The sequence below is a fragment of the Hypomesus nipponensis genome, chromosome 2 (genome assembly GCF_054491055.1).
Source record: "Hypomesus nipponensis isolate SF chromosome 2, ASM5449105v1, whole genome shotgun sequence".
In the NCBI taxonomy this organism is placed as follows: Eukaryota; Metazoa; Chordata; class Actinopteri; order Osmeriformes; family Osmeridae; genus Hypomesus; species Hypomesus nipponensis.
In genome coordinates this window covers 9,036,380-9,055,668 of record NC_140362.1, presented here as the reverse complement: position 1 = coordinate 9,055,668, position 19,289 = coordinate 9,036,380, and the positions used below count along the sequence as shown (strand labels likewise).

Below are 19,289 nucleotides of genomic sequence, written 5' to 3'. Positions count from 1 at the left end.
TCCGTCAAACTCCTGAAGTTTGCAGAGGACACCGGGCTCATCTCTGGTGGAGATAAATCGGACTACAGGTGGGAAGCTCAAAACCTGTTTATCTGGTGTAGCTAGAACAACTTAAAGCTCAATGCTCTCAAGACAGTGGAGATGGTTGTGGACTTTAGAAAGAATACAGCCCCACTCACCCCTATCACCCTGTGCGACTCCCCAGTCAACACTGGAGTCCTTCCGCTTCCTGGGTACTATCCTCTCCCAGGACCTGAAGTGGGAACTGAACATCAGCTCCCTCACCAAGAAAGCACAGCAGAGGATGTACTTCCTGCGGCAGCTAAAGAAATTCAACCCGCCAAGGACAATGATGGTGCACTTCTACACAGCCATCATTGAGTCCATCCTCAGCTCTTTTATCACCATCTGGTACCCTGCTGCCACTGCCAAGGACAAGAGCAGACTGCATCGTATCATCCGCACGGCAGAGAAGAGGTGATTGGCTGCAATCTGCCTACCCTCGAGGACCTGAACACCTCGAGGACCCTGAGGCGAGCAAAGAAGATTGTGACCAATTACTCCCCCTTTACTCCTTCAACCACTCCCCTCCGGCAGAAGGCTGCAGTCCATTAGGACCAAAACCTCACGCCACAAGAACGGTTTCTTTCCTTCCGTTGCTAGCCTTTTTAACAAGGCCCCGAACTGACATTGACACTCACGCTCCCATACACTCTGTCACTTTTAACATATTCAGTATTATTTTTATTCTATATTATTCTACTTTGTATTTTATATACATTGCAACTTTATATTATATTGTATTTTTATATTATATTGTATTGCTCTGCCAGTAGTTTATTTTATTTTGTTGTACTTTTTCTACTTACGTTTAAATGTTCACTGTTTGCACCTGCCCACCAAAGTAAATTCCTTGTTTGTGACCACTTACTTAGCAATTAAACTCGATTCTGATTCTGATGCATGTGGACCATGGCAGAAATTGGGGGTTTATCAATCTACGTTTTTTTTCCGTTCTTGTGTCCTTGTGAACTCGTTTGATGTAATCTTTCATTGCCCAAGTACGGTTCCAATCCAAAGAACACAAGTCACCAAGAAAGCCTAAATTGCCCGGATGTGTTCTTGATCTGCCACTTTGATCGAGATGCATTAGTTGGTGACTTGGCCAGCGAGAACGCATCTGATATCCCACAAGTCATTACGAGATCTGACGAGAAATGGGCAGTGTAGTTTCTGAATATCGGATATATTTTTTTTCAAGAAACTGCTCATTTGTAAATTTGCTCAAATTTTTTGATTAGCTAGATAACGTTATTCAGTTCAATGCAGTGGTATTTGGTTTGCTTGGAAACTGCATTAGTAAATATAGCTGCAAGCAGCAATGAGGTGGCCAAGCAGTCAAATGACCCAGAGAACATTTTAAACATCCACAGAACAGGGTTCTGAGTGCATGCAGCAAGATTGGTGTAAACTGCACATTTTGACTGGCTGTACCGGGCAAACGGTTTCGAAAATCTAAATACTGATGGCTTTTGTGAGGCTTGGTCTGAAGATAATCTTTGCCAAATTTGGTGAAGATTGGACACACTTTGTTAGGAGTAGTTGAGAAAGAAACGTTTTTTTTTCATTAATTCAAAATGGCGGCCGTATCAATTCAGCTGTTATCACAAGTTATCATGTGTCACACACGGGATGTCCCAAGATATCATTAGACAAAGGAATCCCTTAATAAAGGCAAACAAATCAACAGCACAAAATGTAATTACTATTAGAGGGACAGTTTATTGGCTTTGTAGTGGATTTTTACTTTTGAGAAGTCATACCAATTATATGAATATGGCTATACATTGTCTTCATTAGGGGTGTAAATATCTAACTAGCTGGCCGCGAGCGTTTCTCAAACTCATGGCACTAAAATATGGACAGATGAGGGAAAGACTAGTTGAGTTGGTCTAACTTTATTAAAGTGTGAGCCTTAAACAGACATATAATACACAAACGCTAAACACCAAAAGTTTATCAAAGGTTGCGCTGATAATGCTAGTGTTGCTGTCATACCGCTGCCTTAATGAGCTGAGTCTACGCAATTGCCAAGCACACACGCATCTCAATCTACATAGGTGCGTTCTCCATCCTCACGGTCTTACAAGACCATTCTTTCAAGGACACTTGGCAAGAACATTCTTCTCAAGAACACAAGTACATTCTTCGTATTCTTCGGATTGATAAACAGCCATTTTGCATCCTTTATCTGAGTTGAGGAAAGATGCTGGTTTTGTTGAAAGTTCTAGGGGTGTATAGCACCAATATCCTCTACACAGCATCCCCATGACCAGAGCGGAACCTGGTCGGGGGTTGTTATGGACATTTTAGGATAAATATGTTTTATTAGTAAACTGCAAAGCTCCTTTGTTCATTAACGTCTTGAGACTAGTCTAAGTCGGATCAAGAGGGGGGCAAAGGAAAAGGTGTTTTACCACCCTGCAGACTGTAGATCTTTTAGGGTGGGCTCTTCCTATATCCTTTCAATCTATATTCATGACCTGGAAGGGAAGTTCTTGAAAGGGTCAGAAGGAGGCATTCGTGCTAATAAAACAGCTGTTTGATCTTATATCGTATACAATCCATTGTGAAGAATAGTGAGTTCATTGTTTGTATTAATTAACATTTGTTTGGAAAGGACCCCACAAGGGATAGTTGACCACCTAACTTGGAGACGTGAAGTCTGGGTGACTTGAGAGTTCTTGTCACCTGGGAGGAAGGAGCTCCAAGGCATTAGATCTTAAGACTGCAATATGCTACTCCGACTCCGTTGATGGATGGGCGGGCGGACGGATACGGACGAATAGACTTAGTTTATGATTCTCCGTAGGCTGTGGGTGCTGAAAAAAAAACACCGCCAGAAGAGTAGGTGGCGCAACGTTTTTTCGTCAAAGACAACCTCAGAGAAAGCGTCTTTGTGTGGAAGTTGTCGTCGAGTGTTTATTTACCTAAGTTATCGAGAAGTCGGAGCAAATTTACAAATTAGCCGTTTCATCAATAAAATACGCACATTTTCATCAACTACACTGCCCATTTCTTGTCACATTTTAATTCAGATGCTGATTTACTTGTACTGTTTAGCTGAAATATGAATTGTAAAAACTTACAGCAATGGCGATCAAAGGATTCTGTTAGTCCTGTTTATCACGACAACCTTGTCGCAAGCGGTTCTCAATACTGACCAAGGGATATCCGTAACTATCCAAAATTACGATGGATAGTTAGAAAATTCAGGAGGTGCAGGTCAAGCTCTCCGGGGCTCTCCGAGGGCTCTCACAGTGCTCGAAGAGGGCATTCCATGTAGACGAACGAAGGCATTCCCTAAATCGGCCTTAAGGCTGTTGTTTCAGCTGTCACTGTATTGTGATTGAAGAATGTGAATGACTTTTATTGATTGATTGTTAGTTAGAAATTACCAGATGTTAGGTACTATATAAGACTGTATGTATATTATTTGTCACCTCTCTGCCGAACGATCTGTAATAATACATGTATGGTATGACTGGTCACAGAGCGCTCTGTTACGTGCTTTAATATTCTAGTAAAAAAATGGTATTGAATCTGGCAATTACAGCAATCCAGTTACACAGTGTCTTTAGAAAATTTCCTTTTCAGGGTCTCATAGGATGTCAAATGATGCTGAATATTCACCTATGCAGTTTCCAAACAAACCAAATAAGAAACAGTGATAGCACTCATACAACTTGGATGAAACCCCTGCCATCTTGTATCTCTTCTATGTCATTGTACCATTACCTTATACGTCTTGCACTGGTCTTGCCCCCAAAACATCTGGCAGAGGGATTTTAATGATCAACTACCATGTTATGCTTTGATTCTCAATTATTTCTCTTAATCTTTTTTTATCTTGTATTTTTGATAGTGTGGTATCTGCATGAGCACCATCTCCATCTTTGAGGATCCCATTGACATGTCATGTGGTCACGAGTTCTGCCGGGCATGCTGGGAAGGGTGAGTTGCTTGCTTGTTTATTAGTAATTCATTTGTGTGCAATAGCTCAGGAGTGGTCACCAAAATGTGTGTCTGTATCTTGGTACGTGTAAGGTTCCTGAACCTTAAGATTCAGGAGGGGGAAGCCCACAACATCTTCTGCCCTGCTTACGACTGCTTCCAGCTAGTGCCTGTGGAGGTCATTGAAAGCGTGGTTTCCAGGGAGATGGATAAGCGTTATCTCCAGTTTGACATCAAGGTATTCACATTGTCAAACCCAACACGAATCTATTGCACAGGGAAATATATTATTTCAGTACAAATAAGACATGTTCTTTCTGTCAATCAAGTCCCAGTTCAAATAAACAAAATATAGTAGTTTGTGTCATTACTACACAAACTACTATAAACTACTATAATTACATTACATTATTGAGTCAACACTAAAATACCTTTACCTTCTGGTATATAAAGGTATTTTATCTGATAGTGCTACTCCATATCCTCAGGTACATAGTTGTGGCCAAAAGTATTGGCGGTGACATACATTTTGTGTATGCAAAGTTTACTGCTTCAGTTGTTCTGGTGTTGTTTATTGCTTATTGTGCAGAGTAGGGCTGAACAATTTATTGGGTGTGCTTGCCTTCGGCAAGAGAACAACCTTTGTTATCTCACATATATATTATTATTATTTTTGTTTCTCTGCACACCCCTAAAACTCAGTCAATATTTGGACTACATAGACAACCTAGGTGTCAAAAGTTTTGTCCTGGTAGCGATTGAGTTGCTTGTATTGGGATTTACGTTCCGTTGCACAATTTTAAGTAGACATTGAGTTTTTGTGGAGAAAAGTGACGCCACTATTATTATTATTGTTTCTCTTCACACCCCTAAAACTCAGTCAATATTGGAACAACATAGACAACCTAGGTGTCAAAAGTTTAGTCTTGGTAACGATTGAGTTGCTTGTATTGGGATTTACGTTCCGTTGAACATTTTAAGTTGACATTGAGTTTTTGTGGAGAAAAGTGACGCCACTAACGTCACGAAAACTTGCGTGACTATCTCTAGCAGAACATTAGTTTAGCAGCTTGTTAACTTCTGGGAGATGGCTAGGCTAACTGCTTTACTGCAAGACAGCTGCAGAAACGCCACAAGCAAAGAGGCCTGGGTGATAACTATTTGCTAATTTTACTTCGTGATATGACACACAATTGTAGTTTGTAATGTACAATATAAGCTAATATTATTAAGGAAGTACATTTACTTTCGTAAACAGTAATCTTCTATTTCACTGAAGCATTAGCATTGTGACATTAACCTCTGTAGCCCTGGCAACACATTCTACAGCGGTCTATGATGCATCTGTTTTCAATCGTTAAAATAACCACTCCTCACAAATACATTTTAGTTGTAGGATTTATTATGACATTAGATTACAGGTAAACGATTTGTGGGTGAAATTATCATTACTTGTGGTTTCAAACCAGTGTAGCTCACTGCAACGCTGTAGCCTAGTCTAGGTGATAGAGACGTTCTAGCACGCAAATTGAAGCTTGGATTATGAGTGAAAAACACCCCTCCAAAAATTCCCAACCATTGGACTTTGTTGAGAAAGCGATTTCGAGTGGAACTGCCATCACAGATTTTTGATTTACGTCGTGAAAGTCTGAACGAGTTCAACGAAGTTGAACGAGTGCGGGTCGCCCGTGAGACCAAAAGCGTCATTGTAGCTAGTATTTTCGTAAATTTATAGTTCAATTTTACACAAAAAAAAAACAGAAAGAGGGAAATGTTATGACGATATGACTATTGTGAAGACAGCCAGCGGGTCAGCATATTTTTGTGATTTGTGTTAAACTTGGAATTTGAGTGAGACCGCGTCTTGTTTTGACTAGCCTCACAATCAGACTGGCAGTGTGTAGTAGTAGGATACTGCCTTCAATGCCACAGCTATGGCTAAACTTTATTATGTCAAAAGAAACATTAGATGACAAGTAAACGATTTGAGGGTGAAATTATCATGACCTGTGGTTTCAAACCAGTGTAGCTCACTGCAACGCTGTAGCCTACTACTAGTCTAGTACTGTAGCTAACTAACAAAAACATCTCCACAACTGTTTACAGTAGAAAGTCAAACGAAACGGCGGCACATGTTCGGCACTACCCTTACTTAAATCAAAAGTCTTTCAATAGGTGAAACTATCTGACTAGTGACTACTAAACTGAACTCCATTGCCACAGCCTTAACTTTGTCAATCTGTTCATGAAAAAAATTCATATCAACTGGACTGTACAACGGTCTAGTAGTAGGAGTAGCCTACAATTTACCGGGGCAGCTTCTCCACACGGCTATATCGCATTTTGCCTTGTTACTGACAATGATTGCTACCACTGACATTTTAATGAATTACTGACTTTCCCCTAAATAAATGTCAAGCTTATTTACGTTTTTCAGTTAAGAGATGGTACTATTTGAATCGCGATTCCATCTGAGATAGCTACTGCTGGTAATGTTGTTGTTAAAATAAACTTTAAAGGGGGTTCTTTATTATTGAATGAATACAATATGAGTAGGCTAAATGCCTGAAAATATTAAGGGAAAAACTTACAATGACGATTAAGTCAGAGATTAGGTCAATTTTTACACGGTCTGCCAAATGTATTCGTTTTGATTCAATGTGGTTGCTGATCACCATTCCCTCTTGCAGGGGAAATGAGAAGACAACTATTTCATTCTACTCTTCACTATTAGTATTTTGAGTTGTAAATGAGCAGAAAAGAATCTATTTAATCTTTATAAATAATAAGTAGGCTATGCATTTTTATACAAAATTAGTTGTAAAATGTAATTTAAATATGGACCCCTGCAACCAACGCAAGCAAGCACACCCTACAATTTCCCCTGAAATTGTACCCTCTCTAGTTGCATTTGCGATAATATCAAAGGCTGTGATTTTACTTTGGTCACGTGACATGAGAGAGTAACGCAGTTTGCAGACGAAAGATCAAGTTTGCATGTTACACTTTACCTTGACCGGTTGTAGCAATCCAGGGGACTTGAAGGCCCGATACACAATAAAATAGGACTCAGACACTTCACAAATTGAGTCGTAAACAAATTGTTATTTTACTAATAGATTTCAGGGTAAGGGTAGCGGACAAACTTTAACTCAGGTTTTTTCCCATCTGGGGTCTGTTGTCCTTCATGGGGTGTGGTTCTGTGGGGGTAAAAGCAGAGGAAAAGGTCAGGTGGTTCCAGCCAGGCTCTTGTTTGGGCAACGCTCCTCCAGGGTTGTCTCTCTGGTCCTCTCTCCGTCCTGCGGCCTTGGGCTGGCTCCCTTTATGCCCTCCCCTGATGGGCTCCAGGTGTGACCACTGCCATGTGCCAAGTGGCTGTAGCATTTCGACAGGCAGATATACTCCTTCTATCACCTCCCCGAATTGAAATCTATGTACCCGCCTTCGGTGGCGGAATGGCTGTTCTGACTCCCCTGGTTTGCTACACTGAACGATTATGAAAAGCCATGTTAGTCACAATTAAAGAAATAAATAGATTGGTAAATAAATAGATAAATACATCAATATGAAATAAACCCTGATATTAAAATATATGGAAATAAATAAATATAGCATCATGTAATGATATAGCTGAATCCATTTGCCTACATCAATAAATAAATACATTTATTTATTTCAAAATGACATTTTTGTAAAGACAACATTTATTTCCGAGCAGTGAACAGGACTGCACCCGACTACATCAAGTCTCTCCTGCAGCCATACACCCCCACCCGCCACCTACGGTCTTCTTCAGACAACTGCCTGGTGGTCCCACCGTTCCCAACACAAGCTCTTCTGCTGCCTGGCCCCCCAGTGGTGGAATCAACTCCCTATCTTCATCAGAGACACTGACTGTCTCTCCACCTTCAAGAAAAGGCTCAAGACGCACTAGTTCCGGAAGTACAACGGTACTTAGGAATGGTTTGCTGGACCCAATGCTAGTTTCCTCAAGGATAACAATGACTCTTGCTTAGAGACTTGTTGCTCTTGTTGGTTAGTGCTAACTGATTTAAATTGTTGTACTCGCTGCAAAATATTTTATTTGATCTCATTTTCTACTGTTGCTTGCCTTTCTATAGGTACACTTGCACTTATAGCGATTCATGTTGCTTAATTGTAATTTGCTTAACTACATGCTTTTATAGTTCTTCCCTTTGGCACTTATTTTTGGTTGTTCACAATATGTGCTTCATGTTTTGTCTACCCACAATGTTTTGGGGTTATCTTGTTGTTGTTATTATCAGTGACCTATGCACTTTGTAAAGCTGTCTCTTGGAAGTCGCTTTGGATAAAAGCGTCTGCTAAATAAATAAATGTAAATGTATTTATTTCATGGGACTTTTATTTCCTAATGCCACATTTATTTATTTTTGGAGACTTTTATTTCCTAACGCCACATGTATTTTCGAGCAGCACATTTATTTCTGTGCTGTATTAATTTCCAGCCTCACATGCAAACGAGAGGGGCGTGGTTATCTTCAGACCAACGCAGCTGCACAAGCTCGAAGGCAGATAGGGACACCTTGATTCGAGAGATGATGGAAGACATTAGTTGTGTCAGTGTTGGCATGCTGGCCCTAGTAGATCAAATTGATCAGTATGGCTTGCCAGGGGATATCATTTTGGCACACATTGTAGATTTTGTAAACGCCGGCCCTGCCTCCATGACCCTGAATAGCTTGCATTGTATAGCAACGGACCAACAATCATGTGTTTTTGCTCTCCCAGTTCATGCCAGCTTGCCACAGTTTTATTTTCTTAGCCAACAGCAGCAAATATAAGATGTGACTTGAAAATTGCCAATAATGTTGATTGTTTTATGAATTTGTGACGAATATGGTGATTGAGGCCAACGGCAGCTGCTGCTGTTAGGTGAACGCACAGCTTGCATGCTTTCTATGTGAAACTCTGTTGTATGTGTATGTTGTATGTGTCGTATTGCTATGTTGTATCTTGGCCAGGTCGCAGTTGTAAATGAGAACTTGTTCTCAACTAGCCTACCTGGCTAAATAAAGGTGAAATAAAAAAATACAAATAACAGGTAGTCTGGAAACCAAGGCGATCACACCGGGTGTCCAGCACCTGTGCTATGGGGATAGCTCTACCTGTATGGGTAGTGCTATCGCACGGCCGAAAAGCATACAATATAGACAAGCTTTGCCCATAATGTCCGTGTCGTCTCTGCCTTTTTATCATTGGTTCCCAATGGGAGTGATGGCAGCGACCTAGTATGTGTGGGGACTTTGTCTTTGATAGCTCGTAGCGCTGAAGTTACCTTTGTAAACATTGCTTTAGCTCGTGTAACGTGTAACTCATCTGCAAAGCTAACAATCACTGCCACAACTACGTACGGGAAGCTTCTGAAAAGTTATGACCATGTTAAGAGTAAAACAACCAAATTGTTCACTTTTTAGTCATGTTACTTTTGTGATTAGTAATTAATTGGTTATTCTTTCTTAATTGGTTATAGTTCACAATTATTTCTCAAGGGGATACATTTGTTTAGTAATAACCAAATTGCCTACCAAGGAACTACCTTTTTTGTAAATTATCTATTAGTTACTGCTTAGTTAATCTTGTTTCCATATTAGTTAATAGTATTAAATTCAGTGTTAATGTAGAACTACCAATTACTTCCTGCATAGCTACTTGTTAACAACGGACCATTATTCTAAAGTGTGTCCATATTTTTTTCCAATTGACCTTTTTGAGTATCAAAGCATTTGTTTAATAAGTTATTTATCTGTTAATAAGTTAATAAAATATGGTTCACATCTCACAAGTTACTCCAAAAGCCTATTTTTTGTGGTCTCACTGTCAAACTTTGTTGGCCTATGTTTATTATCGTCATAGATGTGTATTCAGCTATGACGATATGACCACTTGAGTTGTGATATAGATAGATTGAGTGCATCTGTTCACATTGATTTAAATAGTAGATATATTTTTATAATGTCCATGTATCAATCTTAATAGTTTTATTAAAACATGTTTTAAGTAGTGATTTACCACCACTGGCACGTTATTGGGCCTGTGGTCATCGTGGCCCCGAGGGGTGTGGCCCCCGCTGTGGCAGGTGTCCCTTATTTTTCTGTATTGAAGGTGGCAACCCTATGTCAGTGCCATGTGTCAAATATTTTCTTCTGCAAGTCAGAGCAATTATTAATAACAACAACAAAAACACTAACAATATTTTTTGTGTGGGGGGAATGTCACTCTTGCCTGTTTTCAAAACTTGAGAGCCCTGCATACTGTTTCTGTTAGGCACATACAGTAGGATACTGACTGGATCAGAAATGTTCACAGTGTTAAATTTTCTTTTAACATTTAACCTTTAGATGCGTGAGTTCTAAATATTTCCGACGGTCCCCACAGTGCAAGTTTTTTCCCAAAACGGTAGCTAGCTAGCTTTTGTTAAGAAAGTGCAATGTCTGTCTCGTCTGTGAGTGACAGGTATTAAATTAATTTACCAACCTCTCCTCAGGTTGCCATAGCAACATCAGCCCTCTGTCAGTGGCTTGGCAGATGTCATCAATCCTCACACCCTATGTGTGCAGCCTGGTTAAATGTTATTTTGCCTTGATCTTCTAAATATGACCCTATGTATGGTTTTTGGTTGTCAGGGACATTCTGAACAGTTTAAAATCCAGAGCTAATTTGGTGGACGAGAGCTATCCATCATTGATTAAACAATCGAGAGACACAAAGCTGACATTAACTTTGCTGTTCTTTAGGCTTTTGTGGATAACAACCCTGCCATCCGCTGGTGCCCCAGGGCAGGCTGTGAGCGGGCAGTACGTCTTTCCATCCAGGATCCTGGCAACAGCTCGTCTGACACTCTAAGTTTCCCTCTGCTAAGGGCCCCTGCCGTCGATTGTGGCAAGGGACATCTTTTCTGTTGGTCAGTAGCCAGTCAATTCCAAACACTTTATCTCAGAGAGGAAATTCCTTATTACACATTGTGTTTTTTATATGGCGAGCAGTATATGAGGCAGTGCCTCTCATTGTTCATATGGTACAACAGTCTTTGCTTCAGATGGGATACCCTGAAGGCTTATGAATTAAATTAGAACATTTTAAATTGGTGTGTCTCCATGGCACTATGCTTGTGTGGTTCTATGTAACTGGTCCTGCTTGTGTGTGTGTGTGTGTGTGTGTGTGTGATTGCATGTGTGCATGCTTGCACGTCTGCAAATGTACCTTCTGTAATGTAATGTTGGCTAGCTTGGCAACAGGATGAAAGGGACCAGGTGCCTGTAGCGCTTTACCTTCTGTCTGGTCTTTAACAAGCCACTCTCATCGCTCGTTCAGTTCTCCTTCAATGCTATAAAATCCGCTTATACTCTACACAAGTGACTTTCTCCTGCTTTGTCAAGTGATATATAAGTAGGTACAAACAAGGTAGTCCAAGGTAGTGGAAATGTACTTAATGTCATGTGGGCAATATGTGCGGGTAAGCATATAATGACTGCTTTGTAACTATGGGCCAAACTAAGTGCTCATCTCTGTTTTTTCAAGGGAGTGCCAGGGTGATCCCCATGAACCATGTGACTGTGAGATATGGAGGATGTGGCTGCATAAAGTTACTGAAATGAAGCCAGAGGAATGTGAGTAGATTTACATTTATTCATATAGCCGAGTTACTAGCTCTAGGTTGTAATGACAATGATGAAGTGCAACATTTTGTACTGAACTTTTTATTTTAAGTCTTTTTATTTTTATTTTTGGTTATTTTCACAGGACAACCTCCAAAAATGCTCAGACAAATGGTGAAATTATGCCATGTCATTTGTATTTGAATTGTAAGAATAATTTTTGTGTGTTATTCCTGTTAAGTGGCTGGTGTGAGTGAGGCGTATGAAGATGCGGCCAACTGCTTATGGCTACTCTCTAACTCCAAGCCATGTGCCAACTGCAAGTCTCCCATTCAGAAGAATGAGGGCTGTAACCACATGCAGTGCGCGAAGGTAGGGTTGTAACTTGGGATGCTCATTTTGGAGAGAAAATTCACAGATAACCTACGCTCTGTGATGACAATTAACTGTTAACCTACAAGATTAAAAATGTGGATGTGTCTGAGACCTATATATCAAAAAAAAAGAACAATACAACTAAACGGTTTTTTAAATAGCAGCTTAAACAACAACAGAACAAAAACTGATTTACAAAATGAAAACACATTGAATCCGAGAGAGCAGAGAGCACTGGCTGGTCGGCGATGACAACAGGAATGTACAATTATCTTTACAGTTATCTACAGAGATTACCAAAGTAGCAGAAAGTTGCTAGTCCTAGATCCGACTTTTTGTCAGTAGGGAAGGTGAAAAGTTGCTAAATGTAGCAACATTATCTCTAACACAGTTTAAACAATAGTATTACCCACTAAACATTCGTATTGTCGGTTAACGGTTACACGGTTAAATATAGTTGCAAGCAGCGATGCGGGTTCCTCCGCAAAATATATAAACATGTACACTTTAGAAGATCGAGAGTTGGACAACAAAAGAGCAAAACTACTTCATGTTTGGCCAACAACAAGCTGAATGGGGATTTGAACTCATGAGCATAAGGTTACAAGTCAGTCTCTCTATCCTCTCTGCTACACACCAACTGTTGAGATTGTATGAATAGAAAGGGCAGAGTATTAGCTTTGGTCAGCTTTGGGATAAAGGTTAAGAAACGGTTGACATTTCAAGGTGAAATTGCATGAAATTGTGCATGGTATTTCAGAATTATGTCATCCTATTGAACTAAACAGATAATCGAAATGATGACAGGCCAAAAGATAATGGCTGGATTCCAACCTACTACCTTATACTTTACAGGTCACCATCCCAGCCCATTGAGCTATTCTCAGTGTTGAATATTGTCATGTTCAGTTACTGTATTAAAAAGTAAGCTGTTTCTCCTGTGGTAAGCGTTATTAGATTCAGCCAAAGTTGAAACTGCTTGTACATTTCCTATGAAAATGGGACAACAGGATGACTGGGTTGCTGCTGTAAAGAATAACTTATAGTTTTTTTAAAAGGTTGTTTGGAGTGCCATAACTTGTCATGGAAGGGAATTTAAAATCATGCCTAGCATCAGTGGGGATGTATCCTGGCTTAGGTTACTGAAATGATTTTGTGCAACAGACAAGTGATCCACCTGAACACTCAATTTACTTCATTAGAGATAACCATTAGCGTTATCTCTACCATGCGTAGACTACAAGTAACTAGCTACTGTGGTGAACCTGACTTGTTTTGCAGTGGCTTACATAGTCACGCTAAATAGATGATTGGAGTGTTGTGATGGGCTCAACTAAACACGCATTGCTATGTTTTACAACCGGAGGATTTATCTAAAGACTAGAAACCGTTTTGTCAGAATAAAAAATAAAAAACTATGCCTCTGACCGGTTTTGAACCTACAACCCTTTGCTTACCGCCACAACATCTCAGCCAATTGAGCCATTCCCTGGCATGGAATACACAAAGTTCAATAACTGGATAATTAAAAAAAGCTGTTTCTCAAATGGCGAGCATTGGCAGATTTGGTCCAAGTTCAAACAGCTGTAATTCAGTCATATGTTGACATATCAAGGTGAAACTTTGCATGGTACTTCAGAGGCATGTCACCTTAAAGCTTATTAGGTTTAAACCATCCTTCAAAAATACATTTGATTTAGTGACACAAACATATTGAGGAAATGTGGACATTTACATAAATACACCCATTTCAGCCATTTTGTACTTGATCCAATTGCCTTAAGTAAAGTTTTTAAATACGTCAATGATACATATCTATAGCAAATTTCAAGTCAATTTCACCTTTGGTTCAAGAGAAGAGGAATTTTGAAGGTTTTCCCAAATTATCACAGTACAGGAAAATCCATCATGGCGGACCTTATGGGTCCTTGAGGCTTTTTTGTTCCTCATGAAAAATGAGGCATGCACACCAAGTTTCAGAAGAATTGGAGCAATGGGGTGGAAATGCCATCACTTTGAAAATCGGAATTTTGGGCGTGGCCTGTGGCGCCCCCTATGGTCCGATGTGGCCCATATTTGGTGTGGCGGTACCCACTTGGATGTAGTATCAATGTGCCAAATTAGAAACATTTTGACCAGGGGCTTTTTGAGATATTGGGGCGCAAGGAGAAGAAAAATAATAAGAATAAGAATACCAACAATAACACTAGGTTCCCTCCTACCGGAGGAACCTAAATATAGCTGCAAGCAGCGATGCGGGTTCCTCAAAATGGCGAAATATTATAAACATGTACACTGCAGAAGATCGAGACTAAAGTCATGTGGGCAACTGGGCTAGGACAGCATTCATATTCAGCTCCGTGCAAGAACAGCCTGTAACGGTTTAGCAGCTGATTCTCTGGTCCCATTAAACTACTCAACATACACAATCAGGGTGACCAACAAGATTATATTAACTAACCAACAATAACATTAAAAACATCTAATTGAACGAACACAACAACTGAAATCCCTTGCAAGGCTGTTGTAACCAAACTATTTTCCACAAGTCTTTGCGTTTTTGGACATGCCGCACTGTATGCTGGGTACCCAAGGGATCTGACGCTGATTATCTAGCAGTGCTCTGACTGCGTGATATGAGTATTAGTTTTTTGTCAGCTTTGGGACAAAGGTCAAGAAACGGTTAACCAAGGTCAAATTCTTAGGATAAAAAGGTATAATTGTTACCTCTAATGAAAGGTGGTACTTAGAACTATCATAAATAACAGCTGAATCCCTCATTAGTATTACTGAAACACAAAAACTGAAGCATGAACACATTGGAGTGCTCTATCTGATTCCCAGGATTGGCGCACAAAGAACACTGACATATTGCGCAATCGACTTTTGTTTTGAAGGCTCCACAAAACCTAGCATATGGGGTATCGCCATTTACAGCTAGCACTAAGCTACAAGGATAACTAGCTCATTTCAGAGCCAGTCGAAGCCAGTTAGAAAAAATCGTGTAGAGGGGGCGGGGGGGGGGGGCAGGATGCACAGACCTAGTTGGCTTTAGAGGGCCTTCACCGGGGCATGGAAGCTCCTACTGGGTCAACCAAGGTGTCAAAGGTCAGAGTGTAGCAGCCATTTTAAGACTACCCCCGTGTTTGTACTCGACCCACATTTCCTCCTATGAGCGATAGTAAGTGAGAGACTGAAAAAAAAAAATTGACGATGTAAGAATGAAGCAACAAGATCGTGGCTATGTGTGGATATAATTCATTGTTTGGAAAACTACTCGACAAGGTTTGATACTTTGGACCCTTGGGAATGTAAGCAGATGAGGTTTTGATGAGTTGTGTGCATACCTGTAACATTCCTAAGTAATCGTAGGTAAGTACAACTTTTTTATCTGGCATTGTTGAAGGAACGGTCACCGGACAAAGACGTTGACGGTAATTTCTGTTGCGAGTTGAGCTTGAATTGGTTTACTTCAATGGAAGCACAAGAATTGTAGCTTTCCAACGAGGTATCATATGTGTAGCCGTCTAAAAAAAAAATGTTTTGAATTGAGTGCGTTCTCACTGAGGGAGGGGGGCGCAGCATTTCTGTATCGCGGGCAATACAGGACCTCTAAGAGGTCAAAATTTGGACAGGCCAAAAGACTGCCTGGATTCAAACCTGTGACCTTATGCTTTGCGGCACAACGTTTCAACTCATTGAGCTACCCGCAAGGCTGAGAAATTCTGGTCAGTTTCTGTCATCAAAAAAAAAGGCTGTATATCCTGTAGCATGGCTTGTTCGATTCGGCCACAGCTTAAACAGCTGTAATTCAATGATCTTTTGACATATCAAGGTGAAATTGCGCATGGTACTTCAGAACGATGTCATCCTGTTTAACTAAACAGGTAATCAAATTTAAGACGGGCTAAACGACTGTGGCTGGATTCGATCCTATGACCCTATGCTTTGCAGGTCGCCGTCTTAGCCCAGTGATCTAATCTCAGTGTTGAGTATTTTCATGTTCAGTTACTGTATAAAAAAGTAAGCTGTTTCTCCTGTGGTAAGCAAAAGTTGAAACAGCTCTAATTCAATCATATTTTGACATACCAAGGTGAAATTGTGTACGGTACGTCAGAGTGATGTCACCTTAAAGCCTATTAGGTTTAAAAAACCATCATTGAAAATGACATTTGATTTAGTGACACAAACATATTGAGTTAATGTGGAAATTTACATAAATACACCCCTTTCAGCCATTTTGTACTTGATTCAATTGCCTTAAGTAACATTTTTCAATATGTCAATGATACATATATGTACCAAATTCCAAGTCAATTAGACCTTTGGTTCAAGAGAAGAGGAATTTTGAATGTTTTCCCAAATTATCACTGTACAGTAAAATCCATCATGGCGGACCTTATGTGTCCTTGAGGCTTTTTTGTTCCTCATGAAAAATGAGGCTTGCACACCAAGTTTCAGAAGAATTGGAGCAATGGGGTGGAAATGCAACCACAATAGGTTCCTCCTTACGGAGGAACCCTAATAAATATAGCTGCAGGCAGCAATGGCGGGTTCCTCCTTAACATTGCAAACCATTACCAAATTGACATGACACATACATGTATTTCACACATGTAAACAACATTTCAAGACAATTGGATCAATGGCTGATTTTAAGTAATTTTCGAAAATTCTTCACAAATTGTCACTGTAGAGAAATATCCATGCTGCCGACATTATGGGTTCTTGATACTCTTTTGTTCCCCATGAGCAATATAAGGCATGCGTACCAACTTTAAGAAATTTTGGATAAACAGGGTTAAAATGCCGTCGTCGTCGTTGTCATCTACCGCTTGTCCGGGGGTCGGGTCGCGGGGGCAGCAACCTAAGCAAGGAGGCCCAGACTTCCCTCTCCCCGGCCACTTCCACCAGCTCTTCCTGGGGGACCCGGAGGCGTTCCCAGGCCAGCCGAGAGACAGTCCCTCCAGCGTGTCCTGGGGCCTCTTCCCAGTAGGACGTGCCCAAAACACCTCACCAGGGAGGCGTCTAGGAGGCATACTGATCAGATGCCCGAGCCACCTCAGCTGGCTCCTCTCGACGCAGAGGAGCAGCGGTTCTACTCTGAGCCCCTTCCGGATGACCGAGCTTCTCACCCTCACATCTCTAAGGGGCACCCTGCGGAGAAAGCTCATTTTGGCCGCTTATATTCACGATCTCGTTTTTTCGGTCACGACCCATAGTTCGTGACCATAGGTGAGGGTAGGAACGTAGATCGACTGGTAAATAGAGAGCTTCGCCTTTCGACTCAGCTCCTTCTTCACCACGACGGACCGATGCAGAGCCCATCACTGCGAACGCCGCACCGATCCGCCTGTCGATCTCGCGCTCCATTCTTCCCTCACTCGTGAACAAGACCCCGAGATACTTGAACTCCTCTGCTTGGGTCAAGATCTCCTTCCCGATCCTGAGATGGCACTCCACCCATTTCCGGTCGATAACCATGGCCTCAGATTTGGGGGTGCTGATTCGCATCCCAGCCGCTTCACATTCGGTTGGGAAGATGCACTTTAGTAAAGGACGTGTATGTAATGTAAGGACAACAATTACATTAAGGCCTATAGGTATAGTTATATATATATATATTTGTATATATATTTTATACAATATAGCGAGGTAGCTGACTTCACCACTCCAGAGGCCTGTTCCATAAAGCGAGTTTACCGTATAAGCCAGACTAATGTCAGTTAGTCTGACTCATTTTTAGTTCATTCGGTTCCATAAAGCTAGCTCAACATAGTTCAAACTCGGTTACTATGGCAACTTAGGCTGCGAAACTAGTCTGGTCAGGGTCAGAGTAACTGTCAGGCTCAGCGTGACTTGGTGCTTAACCAGACGTTCCTGTAACACTGACCCAACGGGAAAACAATGTTTTACCACGTATATTCTCATTTTCTTATTCTCATCAGTTCAATATGTTCAACATTGATAGAAATCAACTTAATTAGCCTACAACATTTAGCCTAATGCATTAAACAATGATGAACAATGCTTTGATAGGCTACACACCATAGCCATTAATGTATGGATGTTAGTTTGTGATTTCAAATGTTTAGGCATCAGGCATAGGCCTATTTCTCAATCTAAATGATCCAAGTATAATTATCATGGCAATATAATTGTTAATCGTTAATCGATTTGATTATTATATATCTTCACAATCGAAGATGGCTCACTTGGGCCATATTTGGTGTGGTTGTTCCTAGTGCGCTGTAGTTTCAATATGCCAAGTTTCACAACTTTTTACTTTACTGGTCTATGGGCTGCCATAGACTCCCATGGACCAAGCAAAACAATAATACCTACAACTATAGAGGGTACAATTTCTGGAGAAATTGTGGACCGGACATAGTATAGATTGAGGCCTATTTCTCAATCTAAATTATCCAAGTATAATTTTCATGGCAATATAATTGTTAATCGTACCCTACAATTGCAAAACCAACCTAAATCCGCCCTGCATTTCCATGACACAAAAACCATGTTAAAAAGTTTGGCTACTGGATGTATTGATTAATAGTAGGCTATTTATTTTAAACAATGTCAAAAAAGCCAATTTAGATGAGTTTAGAGGGTGTTTTTTAATCAACGAAGTAAAGGTCTAAAAAGGTCCTCCTACGTAGCCTATTGTTCACGACGTCAATCATGGTGTGTCATTTTATTTTGATGAAGCGGTGGATAAGGAAGCTGTCATAGTACACGATTTAAAGGGAATGTTCTTTCTGGAAGATGTCACGTCGCCGTGTGCATTGCTTTTGCCGTGGTGGATTCTACGATCCATGTTTTACCTCTCGGGCTGCTTAAGAATAGGGTGCACGCGCAATTAGCTTGACTATTCAAATCTGACTTGAATTAGTTGGACTGCGTGAGCTGAAATTGGTCTTTATGGAACCGCTTTAGCCCCACTTGACAAATTAAACGTATTTAAGTCTGGTTTAGGACTTTAAGTTTAACTTTTTTGAGCGGCCTTTATGGAACAGGCCCCTGAATGTGCCTTTCATCAACCCCATGTTTGCATGCTACAGGTCTGTTGCTGCTTGTGAGTGCTTTCTGCACAGCTTTCTGTTTGAAAGCTAAAGTATAAGAATGTTTTGGCATGCTACTTCAGATTTCTACACAAAGTAGAGACACGCGCAGCTTCAATTTTACACTCAGAGTTTGTTTGACCTCCTTGTCTAGTTGTTTGTCTGCAGCTTTTAATTGGACCATATGGTATATGACAGC

General features: G+C 40.6%; 1 protein-coding gene across 8 annotated transcripts in view; it reads left to right on the top strand.

Moving 5' to 3' along the window:
- Positions 1 to 19,289, top strand: part of LOC146300675 (ankyrin repeat and IBR domain-containing protein 1-like) — a 100,270-nt gene that overhangs the window by 51,913 nt on the left and 29,068 nt on the right. For 7 of the 8 annotated variants that reach the window (XM_084704356.1, XM_084704364.1, XM_084704348.1 and 4 more), the window contains 5 exons: positions 3,926 to 4,014; positions 4,108 to 4,252; positions 10,791 to 10,957; positions 11,575 to 11,663; positions 11,893 to 12,023. In XM_084704356.1, the coding sequence (XP_084560482.1) occupies positions 3,926 to 4,014; positions 4,108 to 4,252; positions 10,791 to 10,957; positions 11,575 to 11,663; positions 11,893 to 12,023 (621 nt within the window). The remainder of the gene's footprint in view (positions 1 to 3,925; positions 4,015 to 4,107; positions 4,253 to 10,790; positions 10,958 to 11,574; positions 11,664 to 11,892; positions 12,024 to 19,289) is intronic. The other variant, XM_084704367.1, reaches the window with a different exon arrangement.